General features: G+C 36.8%; 1 protein-coding gene across 2 annotated transcripts in view; it reads right to left on the bottom strand.

Moving 5' to 3' along the window:
• NT5C2 (5'-nucleotidase, cytosolic II) overlaps positions 1-19,101 on the bottom strand; it is a 101,161-nt gene that overhangs the window by 66,619 nt on the left and 15,441 nt on the right. The window contains exons 1-2 of one of the 2 annotated variants that reach the window (XM_027851701.1): positions 15,123-15,168; positions 12,485-12,600 (exon numbers count right to left, since the gene is read on the bottom strand). In XM_027851701.1, coding sequence (XP_027707502.1) covers positions 12,485-12,597 — 113 coding nt within the window. In that variant the 5' untranslated portion in view covers positions 12,598-12,600; positions 15,123-15,168. Of the gene's footprint in view, positions 1-12,484; positions 12,601-15,122; positions 15,169-19,101 lie in introns of those variants that run through there. The other variant, XM_027851700.1, reaches the window with a different exon arrangement.

Raw genomic sequence — 19,101 nt, 5'->3', positions numbered from 1 at the left:
ACACACACACACACACACACACACACACACACACACACACACACACATTCCGTTTGACCCCAAAAGGCAGAAACCAGGAACAATGTGCAGAAATTTCAAAGAGCACGTTTAGGCTTAATGTCAGGAAAAACTTTCGACAATTCCATGGCCCAAAAGTGGAAAGGCTGCATAATCACTTGTCCAATGTGCTATAGTAGAGACACCTCTCCTAAACAGGCTGGACTAGCTGGACACTGAGGTTTTTTCCATTTATCAAATTCTATGACACTGATGTAAGGGTGAAGTTCCATTCCCACCCCAATTAATAAAATCAGAGAAGGCCCAGTTAACCTTGATTCAATCAAATATATAAAATAAGTATGAACAAATACTTAATCAATTTGAGAAGACTACAGAATTTTGGCCATAGGGGAAAAAGGCAGATGATGCCACACAGGAAACATCTGTTGAAAAGGTCAAATCACACCTCTTGGACTATGTATAAGTGCAGCAAGCTAAGTTAAAGTTCATCACAGTCAAGTAGTGAACCAGTTCTTTTGTGAAGACACCCAGTTTGAGAGCTGGAAGTCAAGACCCTGAGAGAAAACCTGTTCTTCCTCTTCTCCCTCCCCCATCCCTCATCTACCCATCATCATCAGAGAGCAGTCAAGCAGCAGCTAGTGCATCCAAGGAGGATCATAAGAAGCTGAACCAATAGGAGACAACGCAGTCGGCTAAGAGCAAGAGTCACTAGAAGAAAGGCAGTTTTAGGTAATGTGGCTCCTCAAGTAGAGAAGGGTGCTGCCTACAGACTCAACAAAAGCACCCACCCTCAGAATCCAGCAGAGAACTATACCTAGGGAAGGGGAACTTCATGAGGACTCTACAATAAGAGAAACAACTTCTAGTAAGCTGGAACTCTGAGGGAGCCCATGACCACGCACGCTCTTGATCTGCACGTCTTTGTGGTTTAAGAGCACGTCCATCCCACATGCATTTGTGGCAGGACACATCACTACTGTTCTCACTATGCTATCCTTAGTAACATCTCTGCGGAAAAAATAAAAAGCTAGTGACTAAACATGGCTTCTTTGTAACAGGAAGCACAGTGTTAGGGCAGTAAGCGACAGAATTAAAACTCCAACGGCTCAGGACTGCCCTAGGATCCTGAGAGCGGCAGCCGGCTGGCCACCCTCTGGGTGGGCAGCTCACTAATGGGATGGGGATCTGGGGAAGCAGCCTCAAAAGAGGGGTGACATATAGCTACAGACATGTCTGTATACACACACACACACACACACACACACACACACTAATAGCTAACATGTACACAGCATGTACTCTGCCAGGCCCTGCACCAAGTAGGCGCTTCACAAGGGTCAGCTCCTTGGATCCTCCCAGCCCCCACGGAGGCAGTACCATCCCCAATGGGGGTGGCAGGTTCACATTTCTAACCCATCATCTCTCCTACAGGGGCAGGACTAGCCAGGTCTTGGTTAAAGAAGCTGCCTCCACCGGTACAGGTTTGCACCTTCTCTACAATCCACAGCCTTAGAGAGTTGCCTAGAGCCCTGAAAGTTTAGGTGAGCTGCCCAAGTTCAGGCAGCCAGGATGTCTCAGAGGCAGCTGCCCTTCTATCCAGGACTTCAGGGTTTCAGGCCATCTTTCTACCCACTATGACCCACTATCTTGCAATTCTATTCTATGTTACAGATATTTAGATACATATACTATCTCTCCTACCAGACTATACAATCTTTACAATAATTAAACTGGGTCTCATTTCTCTTGCATCATTCTGCTTCCCAACAATTCCAGCGTCTTCACACAAAGGCAGCAGAGGACAGTGGAGAGTGCTACCCTTGGAGTCTGTAGACCTGAGTTTAAATCATACTTCTGACACTTAGTGTGTTAGAGTTTTGCAACCTATAGAAAATCATAATCTCTGAGACTCAGTTTCCTCATCTGTAAAGCAAGGATAGTTACATGATATCTACTTCATAGGGTTGGTGTGAAGAAAGCACTTTGTAAACATAAATTTAAGTTATAATAGTATATATGTGCTTTAAAATATTTAATTAAGGGGCAGCTAGGTGGCGCAGTGGATAGAGAACTGGCCCTGGAGTCAGGAGGACCTGAGTTCAAATGCAGCCTCCAACACATAATACTCATTAGTTGTGTGACTCTGGGCAAGTCACTTAACGCCAATTGCCTCACCCAAAAAATAAATAAATAAATAAAAATGTTAAAAAAAATTTAATTAATAAAAGAACTGAAACTGAATTTAAGGAAATTAAGTAGGAGAATGCCACAGCAATCCAGGTATTAGGTGATGAGTACATCGACTAGAATTATGGAAAGTGGAGAAAGTGGAGAAAGGTGATAAAATCTAAGTGATATTTCAGTGAATACTTGCATTTTATGGCTGGCTAGTTATGCTGGAACATCAAAAACTAGCTTCAAGGTTATGGGCCTTAGGAATCAAAGCCAAATTTTTTTAATAAGGAAGTGACTATATAAAGCAAACACGACTTACAATTTAGGAGTAGAGATAATGTTTGTTTCCTTTCCCCTCCTCACTTCCCAGAGTTTAAAATGTGAAAAAAGCTTGCCTGCATAAAATTCAATGGTAAAAAACAAAACTTTTTTTATGTTTATATTTAGGAGAGGCAGCATGTTGTAATGGAAGCATTACTCCACTAGTCTTAAGAGTCACAATACTTGGTTCTGAGTCATAATTAACATTTACCAGCTTTAAGACTTCAGGCAAATCATCTAGAATCTCTCAGTCTCAGTCCTTCCATCTGCAAAATAGATAAGCTAATACACCATCTACCAACATAGTGTTGCTGTAAGATAAGTGCTCTGTAAACATTAAAATGCTAAATAAAGATGAACTATATCACTCAAAATAAGAAAAACAAAACTCTCACTTTAACTAGTTATAAGAAAATGCCAAAGAAAAATCTCTGCTTCAGATACATTTAAAGGAGAATTCTATCAAACTTTTAAAAGAGCAATTAATATCAATACTATATAAATTAGCCTTAAAAATTGGTAAAGGAAACATTCTACTCAACTCCTTTTAGGAAAGAGGTATAGTCCTGATACCTAAAGAATGGAAGGATAAAGCAAAGAAAGAGAACAATACCATTAATTTAGATTTTAAACAAAATTCTAGCAAAAAGATTGTATTAATTTATCAAAAAAAAAATTAATCACTGATCAAGCTGGATTAATGCCAAGGAAATAGGGATGGTCCAGTGATAAGACAACAATAATCATATTAAAGGCAAAAAATTCAAACCTCAATTATTCTGACAAAATAGAACACTCACGTATGATTAAAAGTCCTACAGAACACAGGTATAGAAAGTTTTAATATGATTTTAAAAAATTATCTGTCTAGAATTCCCATTTACCCAGATTTATTAATACCTAGGAAGAAAGGGCAAAGAGTCAACACAGATTTGCAATGAGACAACACAAGAAGAGGAAAGCAAAAACTATGGTTAGAGGAACATGAGGAAAATGATTAAAGTTATGCTTCACATCAGCAAACTAGAAGAAACTTTTTTTGGGGGGGGGAGCCAGTAGGAGGGGACAATAGACCTATGGATATTCCAGTGAAGAAATTTCTTCACTTCATCTGTAACTAATAGTCTTAGTTGCAAGTTAAGTGATTTGCCCATTGCCACACAACTAGGGGCAGCTAGGTGGCACAGCGGATAGAGCCCTGGGCCTGGAGTCCGGAAGACTAATTTCGTCTTTGTGAGTTCAAATCCTGCCTCAGACACTTAATAGTTGGGTGACCCTGGACAAGTCACTTAATCCTGTTTGCCTCAGTTTCCCATCTGTAAAACAATCTGGAGAAGGAAGTGGCAAACCACTTCAGTAACTTTGCCAAGAAAACCTCAAATGGGGTCATGAAGAATCTGACATTATGACAAACAACTCAACAAAAACCACAACTAGTTGCAGTACTTAAATCCTGATCTAACTCCATGGCCAGAAAATAAATATTTATTAAGTATCTACTATGTGCTAAGCTCTGGGGAGACAAAGAAAAGATTGCCCCTACTCTCAAGGAGCTCATTGTCTAATGGGGAAGACAATATGTAAACAACATGTACAAACAAGCTATTTATATACAGGATAAACTAGAAATGATCACTCAAGGAAAGACAAAAGAATTAAGAACAATATGGAAAGGCTTTCTCTAAAACGTGAGATTTTAGCTGGGACTTTAAAAAAGCCAAGGAAGCCAGGAGGAAGAAATGAAGAGGGAAAGTAAGCATGCAGGCATGGGGGACAGTCAACGAAAATGCCTGGAGTTAAGAGACACTGACAAGTTTGTACAAGGAACAGAAAAGAGATCCATGTAATTGGACTGCAGAGAATGTGGGAGTAAGGTGCAAGAAAAGGGAGATGTGCAAGAAGGGCCAAGTTATGAAGGGCTTTCAACAGAGGTGATAGGGAACCACAGGAGTTTACTGAATAGAGAGGTGACATGATCAGACCTGTGTTGATTAGGAAGATCAGCTACTTTGGTAGCCAAGCAGAGAATGTACTAAAGAGGACAGAGACTTGTGGTCCTCCATCTCCCAAGGCCATCTCTTGCCACAAGATAGAAACAGTACATGTAGGAGTGACTATGTAAGAAAAGCACACTACTACCAAAGTGGAGGTTAGAACTGATCCAACCTTTCTAGAAAATAATTTGCAGTTATGTCAAAACAGAAACTAAATTTCTCATAAAATTTGCCCCAATACTAGGCATATTCCCTGAGGAGGTCTAAGGTCTTTTATATGCCAAAAGATTTGTTGTAGCATTTTTTTTTGTGGTAGCGAAAAATAAAACAAACAAAAAACCTGGAAATAAAGCAGAAGAATGGATGAACAAATTGTGATAATGACTACAATGTAATATACCATAAAAGTGAATATGATGAATTCAGAGAAACTTTAAAAGATCTCTAGGAACCAATGCATTCCAAAAAAAAGTAGAACCAAGAGAATTAAATATCAAATGATAAAAATAATATGAAGGAAAATAGAACTAAAAGGTTGCAGAATTTGAACTAATGCAATAACTAATCTGAATTGTGGAAGACAAATGATGAAACACACTTCCTTCCACTTAACAGAGGGAGGGTAGACTACAGGAATGTAATATTTCCTATGTCATCAGACATGTTGATATATTAGTTTGTTCTGCTTTATAACTATTTTTTCTACCAGTGGAAAGACTAGTCACAGAGCTAATAGTGATGTTAAAAAAAAAAAGCATCAAAACCACTAAATTTGATGTTTCACTCTAAACCATGAAAGTTGCTACAGAAGTCTTTTAATGCTCAAACCCAAACCCAGGTAAGGAACTTATGAGTTCAAACCAGGATGAGCAGTAATCAGAATCTGCCTCGGGTTCAACCACTTAGGAGCACTTAAAATTTACAAGTTCCCAGCCTGAGCTTTCCCTGAGATCCTGAAATAGCACAACACTCAATACCCTACAAAATCAACAATAGGACTAGCCTGGACCTTCCCTATAGAAGTGCCACAGAACCTAGCCTTAACATAAAGTCCAAAGTGAGAAAGGAGGCTGGAAGGATGAGTAAACAAACAAAAAAATTCCACCATAAATAACTACTATGGCACCAGGGACCCTTAAGACACAAACCAAGAATCAGAGAATGACTCCAAAAATTTACAGCAAAGCCTCAAAGAAAAACACAGCTTAGACACAACTTCAACTAGAATTCTTGGAGGAAATGAAGCAAGGCTTCTAAATGAGTCGAAAACTATTTTTATAAATTAAGTGAAAGTGCTAGAAAAAAATGAAAAAGAAATAACAGCTATTGAAGAAAGAATTAGAAAGGAATTAACACCTTAGAACAAGAGGTACAAAACCTTTTCCAAGTAACAAACTCCCTAAAAATTAGAATGGACTAAATAGCAGTCTATGACTCCACAAAACAAAAAGAAATATTCAAAGTCAAAAGACTGAAAAAAAAAATATAAGAACTGTAATGTAATTCATAGTCAATAAGCATTTCTTAATCATACTATGCTCAGCACATATTTGAACAATAGATGAATGGTAAAAATAATAATAATCACCAAACTACCTGAAAGCCATGACCAAAAAAACCCCCAGTTAACATATCTGAATAAATCTTAAAGGAAAATTGCCCAAATTTCTGAGAACTAGAATGCTAGGAAATAGAAAGAACCCACTGGTCACCTCCTGAAAGAAATCCAAAATGAAAACTCCCAGAAATATTACAGCCAAAATTCAGAGCTTCTAGGTTAAAGAAAAAAAATACCGTAAGCCACCAGAAATAAAGAATTCAAGTACTAAGAAGCCACAGTTGGTATTTAGCAGCCATCACTCTAAAGGATCAGAGACAATGGAAAAGAATATTCCAAAAGGTAAAGGATATAGGCCTGCAGCTAAAAATATATTACTTGTAAAACCAAATGTAATCATAAAAGGGAAAAATTGATATTTAATGAAATAGAGGACTTCTAAGCATTCCTGATGAAAAGGCCAGAGAGCATAGAACTTTGAAGTACAAACACAGAAGGTTAAGAGAAATGTAAAAAAGGTAAACGTGAACAAAAAATGATAAAGTATTTAACTGCTTACATTCAAATATGGGGAGATGACACATGTGTCCCCTATGAACCCTAACATCCTCAGGGGTCATAGAGGGAACCTAATTAGAAAGAGGGCCTGGGAATGGTTCTGTTATATCTTGATGATCTTAAAAGAAGAAGAGAAATGGAAGGGAAATGAAACACACAGGGGACTGGAAGGGAGGGGAACAACAGGAGGGAGGAAGTGTACTGTTAGGTAAGTTATCGTAAATAATCAGGGTGCACACGTAGAAATCTATGCAAACAAGGAGGAAGAGCCAGGGGAACAACTGACACTTGAACCTCATTCTCATCATGCATACTCAGAGTCAGGTACAAAAATACATTTCATTCAGGGAACAAGAAGGAAAAGGAGAGAACAGGAAGGGGAGTTTAATGGACAGACTGGTCCTAAGCAAAGCAAACTAAGGATATACACAAATATTTACATAACTTTTGTGGAAAAGAACGTGAATCTGAACAAGTTTCCATCAACTGAAGAAAAGCTGAACAAGTTATGATATATAAACGTGATGGAACACTATTGTGATACAGGAAATGATGAAAGGGATGGTTTCAGAACGGTGAAATGAGCACAGCCAGGAGAACAATTTATACAATGAGAGTAATACTATATAAAGACAAATAGCTTTAAAAGATCTGGAAAGTCTTATCAGCATGATGACCAACCACAATTACAGAAGACTAACGATGAAATATTTGCCCACTGCTTTACAATTGGCCAATGCAGAAATGTGTCTTGCTTTACTATTTATATTTGCAACAGGGATTTTGTTTTTCTTTCATTCTTACTTAGGGTGGGGAAGACAGGCTGAATTTTCGCTGATTGAAAAAAATAAATTTTAATTTTAAAAAGTATTATTATTTCTATGATGTCCTCATGGCTACATTAATTAGTACAGTTTCTTTGTAGCTACATCCCTAAGTGGCACACACTCATATGGCTATTTGTTCATCTTTACCTCAGCCATAAACCTCACTTTGTTCTCCATCCCTAAAATATCCTTATCTTTATTCTGGCCAGGAATGTACCTTAATGATCATCTACATGTTGTCAGAATTTAGTGCTTTTGCTTTACTGACTACATGTCCTAACTAACCGTGTCCTCATCAGTGTATGTTTTTACCTCTGGCTTCCAGAAGAGAAGGCTTTGGGAGAAGGAGTAGACTTCAGTTTCTAAATGGACTATATATAAAAGACTAAGGAAAATTAAGGATGATCAGGGAGTTGTAAGGAGCAGAACCTGAAGAGGTCGACTCAAGAATAAGAAGACAGTAGGTGAGGAAATCAGGCAAAATAAAAGAGATAAGGTAAATGGAATAATAAATGGGTCAAGCAAATCGATGAGTGAATTAGTGATGGGACAAACTGGTGAAACATAGATAAGAGGATTGGTTTTATAAAAGTGAAGAAGTGGCTGCAGCCATGGCTATGATGTTACTTAGAAGAAGTAAAGGAATCTGAGTGACATAGTTGAGGCATTAAGACCTGATAAGTGGCTATAAACATTTTTAAACAGAGGCTTAGGGTTGAGGTATAAACATTCACAAGAAATGGCTGGAAATATCAACCACATACTAAGAAGAGGGGAAACTACATAGCGATTTATACAGGGTATGAAATGTTTGTATTTCTACCACATTCAAATGACATGTGTGTAAACTAATATCCATCTTAGAGAAGAAGATCTTAGAAAAGAAGGTCCTCAAAGAGTACCTGTCCATATTCCAGATAATTAGGGAGAATGCAGGGCTCCTAAAGAAAACAACTCTAAGGCTTCAATAGGAAAAAAGGTATCTAAGTTATAAAGGGGAGACCTGACCCTTGTCAGGATAACTGAACATGGAAGAGTGTTTACTCAGAAAAGAAGAGGAAGTAAAAGGGCAATTGAACAAGTGAGCCTAATAGCAAACGTAAGGCTCTTCCTGAAGAGGAGAAAGCTGGAAGCACCAAGGATGAAGATGCTAGTCCTCCCAAGAGTGTTACAACTGAAGTTATCTGCTGAGAGATTATCTACTAAGGCACAGAGAAAGAAAAGCAGAGCATTTATAGTTGGTGATTCCCAACTTAGGAGTACTGAGACAGCTATTTGCTAACCTGCTAACAATAGGAGAGATCTATTACCTTCAAAACATGGAAGAGAATCTGACAAGACTTACTGAAATGAATGGGCAGTACCCACTTGGGGTGATCTACTGCAAGCAGAAACCTAAAAAGTTTTGCCAATGACTATGAAGTCTTCAGTAAGAAGACTGAAAAATCACAGGAGCACAGGTTATGTAGGCAAGAAATGCAAAAGAAAAATTAACTTGGAAAGTGAATAGCTGGCTATAAAAGTGGAATTTGAGAATGGATTTCTCTATCACAGCTTACAGCAAAGGGCTAACAGATTTCTGGTTAAAGATTAAATACACCTAGCAAAGGTTAGTAATAATGTATTTGACAAGTGTCTTGTAAAACTAATCAAAAATGTATTGCATGAATTTTGTTATCAGGTTGACTAGCTAATGCTAGTCAAGCCAGCATTAATCAGAAGAGGTTTTATTACACTTAGAGTGTGACATACCCCACTAGCAGCTGATAGGGAATGTGTCTTTCACAATTCCCTAGCAGTATTTACATATTACATGACATGGGGGGATAAAAAAAGACAGGGCTGCTCATTACAGTACCGCTAGCCACACAAAGGAAAAGTATGCTTGATTAAAAAAATGTATATCATTAGCTATAGGAGACAGATAAGTGATGTGTCCCTGTTAGTATAGCTAATTTCATTAAATCAAAAGGAATCATCTGTCAGGCTAAATAAAGGAAGGGAACATTCCAGAGACTCTGAAATTCTCTTTTTTTTTTTTAAAGCAATTTAGTTTTTTTTAATACAAATTACAGAAGACACTGAAGGAAACCAGCTGCTGCAGATGGTCTGACAGTTCATAAAGGGGTCATTACACAGCAAAATGGCAAATAAAAAATAAAAAACAAAATGGAGTCAACTATGTTCTCCCAAAAATTCACTGTCAACAAGTGCTTTAAACTAAAAAAGCATGGGGAACAGAGAAGAATAACTACATATTCCCAAAGTTAGATCCTACAGAGTAGCTTTAAAAAAAGGAAGAATAACAGCTGAGTGTCAAAAATTCATAGAAGACAAAATCCAAGAAAACAGCCCGTAGTAAAATCCATAGCCTCAAGAATCTACATACAAATGTTCCATGTTTGGGCAAACAAGAAGACCTAAACGTTCTAACATGAGGGGACAATTCTGACTGAGTTATCACCAAGTATTTATAAGATGAAACTCATGACTGGACCATTGCTCAGGATGAATATACCTCATTGAAAAGAAACAGGAAAGGTAAAAGTGGGAGTGGAGTAGCATATAATTAAAAAGATATTCATAGGGGCAGCTAGGTGGCACCATGGATAGAGCTCTGGCTTTGGAGTCAGAAGGACCTGAGTTCAAATCTAGCCTCAGAAACTTAACACTTACTAGCTGTGTGTCCCTAGGCAAGTCACTTAACCCCAACTGCCTTACAAGAAAAAAAAAAAAAGGCAAGAAGATATTCACGTGAAAAAAAAAAATCAAGAAACCAGAGGAGGGGGAAGCATGACAGAAGTTACAACAGGTGAAGGTCAAAGGAGGGAGAAATAGGAGTGACGTTGTCAGTACAGTATACTTAAGATCCCTGAGACAGGAAGAAGAAATAGGAATTTAAGAAACAGAACACAAACCAGGCACAGAGGCATGATAGAAAAGTGATGGGAGACTTGAATTATCTAGATATTTGCTGGCCCTGTGCCAAAAGCAAAGCAGGAAATAACTTCTTGACTTGCCTTTTAATAATTTCATCCTTCAAAAAGTAGAAGAACCAACAAAAGGAAACTTATTCTGAATCTGATTCTCACTAACAGGGAGCAACTGGTTGATAGAACCTTGGTGGAAGTTACCACTCCATCTTACTTTATGATAGAAAAGGAAAGGAAAATTGGGCACAGTCTAACATGCACCCTGGATTTTAGGAAACCAAATATCACTGGGTTCAGAGGAAAAACGGATAGAATCCCAAGATAAAATACTTCTGGAGAAGTCAGTTGAGGAGGGATAGGAGATGCTCAAAATTGAAATGTTGAAGACACAAAGGGAAAGAATTCCAATAAGAAAGAAGAATGGATACGTCTAAAGAGACCTCTGTGGATGCACAGGTAACTCAGCAACTCAGATTTCAAAAGGAAATATAGAGAAAATGTAAGCAAGACCATGTAACAGAAAATGAACACAAGAGTATGGCATGGTGATCCTATAAAAATAGCACAAAAATGCTAAAGCTTAGAATGAGCTGGAGCTAATAAGAGAAGCTAAGGACAACAAAAAGGGTTTTTCCAATTACAGCGGAAGAAAAATGAGGATCAAAGAAGGGCCAGGATCTTTGCTTGGGATGGATGGGACAATGAAAACTAATCACAGAGAGAAGGCAGAGCTGCTCAATTCTTAATTTTGCTTCCATTCTGTCTACAAAGAAAAACGACCTTTACCCTGGAAATGACAGGGCAAAAATGACTAACAGGAAGTTGATACTCAAGACAAGGAGGCAGAAGACTTAGCTTTTCCTAAGTCACCTGGTCCAGATCAACCACATCCTCAGGTCCTGAAAGAACTAACAGATATGACTGTTTAGTCATTGTAATGACATTGCCATTCTTAATTATACTAACACAGACTACCTATGAGCAATTAATATTTCTCCAATAATTTGTTTGTCTTTATTTGTATAAAATATTTGTAGTTGTATTTAGAATTCCTATGTATTATGGCAAGTAAAATTCCAAGTATTTTGTGCATGCTATAGTTATTTTAAATAGATTTCTGTTTCTATCTCTCCCTGCTGGATTTTGCTAATATACAAAAATAGTGAAACTTTATATGGAGTCATATATTTTCCATCACAGCCAACATGTGGATGTGTTTTGATTGACTATTTATTTGTTCCAAGTGAAGGGTTTTTTTTTTGAGTCAGTGCTAGCAAAAAAAAAAAAAAAAAAGGAAGAAAGGAAAGAAAAGAGAACTAATGAATCATTTGAAAAAAACAACAACAGAATATCAAAGAAACCTGGGAAGACATGTATAAAATGATGCAGAGTAGAGTGAAAAGAACCAAGAAAACAATTTATGCTATAACTGTAAAAATAAAAACTTTGAAAGATTTAAGAACTCTGATCAACACAACAATCAAACATGATTCTAGAGGACCAAAGATGATAAAGAATGATACCCATCTCCCAAGAGAGGGGTGATAAAGAATGGGACATGTTTCTGTACATAGCCAATGTGATCATTTGTTTTGCTTGACTATGCATATTTGTTTTCAGGGTTTTCCCCTTTTTTCCCACTGAAGGTGAGAGGGAAGAGATAAATGTGTTCATTTTTTAAAATTAATTTAAAAATACATAAAAGAGAACAGAAGAAAGTTCAGAAGGGGATGTAGAAGCAGGGCAATATTTGAACTAGTACATTAAATATGAAATACATTTTAAAGAAAAGAAGCTGTAGTAGACATTCATAGTTTCATATGCGGTCCTCTTTTTCTGTTCTTTGTATGGTAAAATGTTCCTTTTTTATGTCTGTCAAGTTCATAATTATAAAAAAATTAAATATCTATTATCCTAATTGTGCAGGCAGTAGAATAATACCTTAAAAAAATTTTTTTTAAGCTAGGCATCTGTTTGGCAGGAATGGTTAATCAAGTATTACACCCTTATCATGGTGAAATTTCCAGTACCTGAAAGCTTAGTATTCAGTAATTCATTTATAAGCATACTCAAATAAGCCTGTACCCAAAAACTTACCGGTGATAGGCTTCTCTCCGATACTTTTTCAGTGCATGCCTATCCATATTAGCTGGCATCTCTGCTGCGTTCTGTAACCGATCACTCCAAGAGGTGCTCATCTTTCTTAACATATGCTGCATTCCAAGAAAGAAGAGTAGAGCCATTTAGTACTGGTATCTCTTCACTGGTATCTAATAAACATACCCATGAAATGCTACTTTACAAATAACTGACTGAAGAAACTGCTGCTTCAAAATATTTGTAAATTCATGAAAACAACCTCTATATGTAGATAGCCACCCTCAAAATTATGAAAGTTAACTCAGATGTTGCCAAAGTCACTTTTAATAAATAATTCAGAATGACTGCCAAATTATTTATTTTAAGCCAGTTTCAGAATATACAACTGAAAACTTTATATATAAAACTTTTCAAACAATAAATTTTTAAAAGAATTTATTATTTGAAGTTATATACACTGATTTCAGAGTAACATAAGTATATATACATATACTATCTATATGCAACCATGTATTCTTCAACTCATCTAATTTTTAAGAAAAATGTAATAGATATCAGAGTACTAACATAGCAATCTATTGCTTAATTTATTATTGTTATTCTCCCTGTCTGCTTCCAAAAAGTTTATGTGGTCTACAAAATTAAAGCACGTATAAAACCAGACAACTAAAAACAAAAATGTAACAAAAAGGAGTTGGAAAGGATAGACAGAATCAGGCATCTAGGATAAGATAATTATCACAACTGAGCACTGAATTTAAAGAAAATCTGAGACAAAGAAAAATATATTCACGTAAAGTTCTCATATGATAAAAGAAACTACGCAAATTTGTCAGCAAAGAAACATATTTCCAGGTATAGAATGCTAAGAAAAATTTGTTTTACAGTTTCTCTGCATATGGAGATAGTGATGACAATATTTTCAACTATGGTTTTGCAAAAAATACATCAAAAATCTTCAAATGAGGGCCTAACATTTCATCTTGATTCAGTGAAGACATTTCAATGAGAAACTAAGATAACATGTCCCCTTCTGATGATCTAATATTTTTTGCTTTTTCCTTTTTCAACACATGCATAAGTTGCTTTTCAACTGGTGTAAAGACTATGGACTAAATGAGAAGAACTAAAGCATCTCATGCATTCATGTCACTAGAATAAATATTTAACTGAGGAGGCAGCTGAGATTCTTAACTTTGCATACTTGTAACATAATGCAATGTTCTTAAGTTACACTCCTAATTCTGAAGTTATCATCTGTAAATAGCTTTAAATAAATATGAAAAACTTTCACACAGTTTAGAAACATACCACATGATTACCAGTGTCTTTAAGAAAACCTCTATGATTAAAGTTCTAGGTTTCCACTACAGCACTCTTGCTGTTGCAGGCTTTAATTCTGACAGATAACAACCTCCACTTCCAGGTTTGTAGACTAGATATCCATCTGCCTATTTTCAATTCCTAGAGGAAAATTTCTCTCATTTGGGAATCGAAACTTGCAAGTATTTTCTATGGGAAGGGAATATCGTTTATGTGAGATTTCAGTTACAACTTTAGTAGAGAAGAAAACTAAAATGAGAAAAAAATTTGCTAGAATGTTGCTAAATATACCTATAAGTCTTATCTTACATCTAAAAAATTCTTGATGATTTCAATGAACAAAACATACCACAAATCTCATGGGAGTAAAGAACAATTTGAATGGAACTATCCACGTTAATTATTTTTTCTTGCCAGCATTTCATCTTATAAAGTTTTAATTCAAACTAGGAAAAAAAAATAGCATACTTGAATGAATAAAATAAAAACTGCATAATTTCATTCCATCCAGGACATCAATTCAATTTTATTCAAATACGTATTAAGTGCCTGCTGTAATCAAGGCACTAGGGATAAATACATAAAAATGGCTGTCTTTGCCTCTGAGAAACTTTCACTCCCCTTAGAGACAGATGTACACAGAGAAGTATAATGAGAGTCATAAAAGCAAAGGAGAGATCTGGATAGAGTGTTCTGTGAAAATTAGAAAAGAGAAGAATTTTAGCTAAGGAGATGATCAGAGCATGCTATCTTGGAAGGTGCCACACCTAATAGGAAGCTTGAGAGCAGATAAGGATGCTGACAGGTGAAGGAATTAAAACATAATTCATAAAACATGCTGACACGGTGGCCCCCAAGGACCTTTCATTAGGCCTTGCTCCACCCCTTGTACTCTATGTTCCAACCAAACTGTCCCTCACACAGGGCTTCACATAGAGGATATTCCAGGCAAGGGGAATGACAAAAAGTGGAAAAAGGCATGGTGATTGAGGAAAGCACTGGTACTCTTTATCTGGCTACAAAGGTATGATGGAGCCTGACTGGACATTAATCTTAAGCTAAACTCTACTATTATTATATCAATATAATGCAAGGAAACCAAATCAATGATGTGTACTAGAAATAACAGAATAAAAAATGTGAATTCTTATTCAAGCAACTTTAATATTTGAGTAGATTTAAATCAAATCCTTATTTTATTTCTAATTTTTAAAAGTCCATAATTTAACGCTAACTTGTAATGAATCGACATCAAAGCATCATAATCTTATCTACTAATTTTTAAAACATCAAACATTTATTAAACACTTACTCTGTGTGGAATGTGGACATATAAGTTCTCCCAGAGTTTACACGATCTAGTTAAAGACACAGGACAGACACGTAAAGGAATGAATAACAAATATTGCCAAGAGGTTGTTGTTGTTCAGTCCTATCTGAACCTTCATGATCTCATTTGGGGTTTTCTTAGCAAAGATACTGGAGTGGTTTGCCATTTTCTTCTCTAGCTCACTTTACAGATGAGGAAACTGAGATAAACAGGGTGAAGTGACTTGCCTAGGGTTATGTAGCTAGTGTCTGAGGCCACATTTGAACTAGAAAGATAAGTCTTCCTGATTCCAGCCCCAGCACTCTACCCACTGCACCACCTAGCTGCCCCATTTCAAGAGGTAGCATTAATTAACAAGCATTTATTAAATGTCTAGCATGTATCATTGTCAATTTCTATAGAACTGAAAACACAGCTACACAAAGACCAAAAAAATGAAAAGATGCCTGCTCTCAAGAAGCTGATATTCAATGGGAGGGGCAGGCAGCCACCCATGACAACATGCAAATCTATAAAGCACATACAAAAGAAATATAGAATGAATCCAGACAAATAAAAGGAGGGCACTGGCAAGATAGAATGCTCAAGAAAGGGTTCATGTAAAAGACAGAATCCTAGAGCTAGCTATGTTTTAAGTGAGAATTCTATAAAGAGGAGGTAGAGTGCATTCCAGTCACAGGGGAGAGAAGTAGAGAAGGTATGGCGATGGGAGATGAAGTTCCATGGGATAGACAGATACAGCCCTGTGTGAAGAATGGAGAGAAGTCCAATTTGGTTTAGACCACAGAGCACAAGGGGAGGCCACATGTATAATAAAAAGGTCTTTGGGGGCCAAGTTGTTAAAGGCTTTAAATGTCAAACAGAGGAATTTATATTTCTTTTCCTAGAGGAAGGGGAGAACCACTGGAGTTTACTGAGTAGAGAAGTCACATGGTCAAATTTACACCTATGGAAAAATTACTTTTGCGGCTATATAGAAGATGAATTGGAATAAGGAGACAATTGAGGCATGGAGGCCAATTAGGAAGACAATGCAATAATCCAGGAAAAAGATGATGAGAACATAAACTGAAGTTGTAGCTGTGTCAGGAAACTGAAGGATTTGGATATAAGAGATAGTATGGAGGTAGAAATGGCAAGTTTTGGGAAATGTGACTAGATGAATGGGATGAGACAAAGTCAAAAGTGAAAGATAACCCCAAGAGTATGAATCTGGGTGACCAGAAGATCAACATGGGATGGGTTTGGCAGAAAGATGATGAGTGTTGTTTTTGGACACGTTGAGTTTGAGGTGTCCCCAGGATATCTAGTTTAAAACTGTCCAACAGGCAGTTCGTGATGCAGGACTAGCACAGAAGTCGTGGGGCTGTATACAAAGATGTATGAGTCACTTGCATAGAGACGACAAATAAACCCACCAGAGCTGATGAGAGACTGTAGAAAGAGAAGGTAGCCGAAGCCAGAGCCTTGGTATATCTCCAAAGTTAGGGTATGTGATATGGATGGTTGAGTCAGTAAAGGAGACTGAAAAAGAAGGAGCAATCAGGCAGATAGAAAGGGAACTAAAAGAAATTAGTATCACAAAAACTCAGAGAAAAGAAAGTATCCAGGAGGAAGGTGGTAAACAGTGTCCAAAAAATAGCGAGGTCAAGAAGAGTAAGGACTGAGAAGAGATCTTAAGATCTGGCAATTAAGAGATCATTGGTAAATTTGCAGAACAGTCTTAGTTGAGTGATAAGGTTGGAAGCCAGATTGCAAGGGTTGAAAAGTGAGCAGAAGTGAAGACAATGAATATACAGAGTTTTCTAGATTTCTAGCAGAGAATGAGAGGAGCTAGAGAATGATAGCCTGAAGGAATGGTAGGATTTAGTGAAAGTTTTTTAGGACTGTATGAAGGCACTAGGAAGGAACCAGATGATAAGGAGAGATTAAAAGTTAGAGAGGAGATGACTGAGGGGGCAATCTGGTAGAGAATATGGGAAGGAATGGGATAAAAGAAAGGCAGAAGAGCTGGTCTCAGCAAGAAGGATTACCTAATTATGAGAGACTGGAGGAAATGAGACAGTGGGGAATGATAACAAGGGGTTTTGAGATAAAGAGAAAAGGGACCTCAGGTGAAGAGCATCAATTTTCTAAATAAGAAGCCAGCTCAGCTGAGAGGGTGGAGGGAGAGAAAGGAGATGTGGCAGTCTTGAGAAAAGAAAAATTATGTGAGAGCAATTGAGGTGAGATAACATAAATGTACATTAACTACCAAATGTGGTTCAGGCCGTAAGTGCTCAGGAGTTGCAGGAAAGATTGGCTAGCAAAGATGGACATGATCAGGATAAAAGACAAAATGAGTAGTGTAGATTTTCTGAGAAAAGTACTTTAATCTGTCATGTCTGCACCAAATATACTGAAAAACTCTACTTTGAGATGGCAAACTTAAAAATCTATGCTTATAATAAGCTGCATAACAAATGCATCAGGATGAAGTATACTGAAAGAGTGAATAGCTGGACTTTTTTTTAACCTATTTTTGAATAAAATTTCATGATTGTTTTTTATCTAAAGTTAGGTCTCACATAGGCTATGAGAATATGAATGCTACTAAACTCAATAATATTATGTAAAATTCTAGTTGAACCAATACCAGACTTTCCCAGGTCTTCATCTGTTCACCAGCACTGGCTGTGACTTAAGAATGATCTCTTTTTTTTTTTTTTTTGAGGAGTTAAATCAATTTTTTCAAAAACTGGAGCACGTATTGAATTTCTAAAGGCCAAGCAAACGCATTTATTTTATTCATTCATAATATAGGTGGTTCCTAATTACTCTATCCTACAAAAATTTTTCTCATAGTATTTCAGAACTATAAGGTATCTAAGGGGTCACTAAGCATCTTCTCCCCATTATAAAGAGGAAGAAAATGAATTCCCAAAAGGTTAAAAGTAATTTGCCCAAATCACCGTGAGCCTGGAGAACCAGAACTGGAATCTAAGTTTTAAACTCCTAGTCTAGCAAGTTTTCTCCATCTCACTAGATTTCACACTTTTTTTTCTTTTGAAAATTATTTTCTAATTATTTGAAAGAAAGTTTCAAAGCTTTTTCTTAATTCAATGGAAATGAAAAAAACATGTTAAGAAAGTCTCAAGAAAGGCAGGTAACAGGACGTTTGAGAGTTAACTCTAGGGGCACCTAGGTTGTATAGTGGTTAAAGCACCAGCCCTGGAGTCAGGAGGACCTGAGTTCAAATCTTCCTTCAGACACATAACACTAGTTGTGTGACTCTGGGCAAGTCACTTACCCCAATTGCCTCACCAGCTAATTTTTTATGTAATAACTACAGTATTGTAATATAATTAAAATCTACCACTTAGCCTTTGTAATTACAGGAAAATACAGTGACAGGATGTTTTATGAACTGCTTTTTAAAAACTGTTTGTTTTTCAACAATTTCTCATAGGATGGTATCACAGTGGTTTGAATGTAAACTTCTGTTTTCTTAAGAAAGGGTTTGCAAAAGACCCGAGTATGGCCTGTAATTGGTGTTATCCTCTATTTAAGGATAGTCTATATTTTATAAAACATGACAATAAACTACAGTTATCCTTCCAAAATTGCAGGGATTAGAGGCACAGCACCCCCACAATCCAGAAAGTCTGTGTAAAATATTTTGGCCCTCCTTTTGTACCAAAGAAGTCAGAACTTTTTCTTTTTCTTTTATGAGGTGTTTACAGTACCTTATTGTAAAATTTGGGTTACATATTTGGTCACGGGCTCTGTGTCATCTGCTGGTCTTCATGTGTTATCTGCAGCTTCCACAAAACTCCCCAAAAATTCCCATTTAATTTCTTACGCTGACCAGCATCACAGCAGAACCACTATGGGGAAAGTCACAATGTGGAAGGCGTAACTATATTAATGTTAATGGGACCATAAGACAAACAGGCTTCAGAGTAGGCTAATCTAGAAATCA

This window comes from Vombatus ursinus, unplaced genomic scaffold, assembly GCF_900497805.2.
Source record: "Vombatus ursinus unplaced genomic scaffold, bare-nosed wombat genome assembly UNPS02009205.1, whole genome shotgun sequence".
NCBI lineage: Eukaryota > Metazoa > Chordata > Mammalia > Diprotodontia > Vombatidae > Vombatus > Vombatus ursinus.
This window is presented reverse-complemented; position numbering and strand designations above follow the sequence as displayed.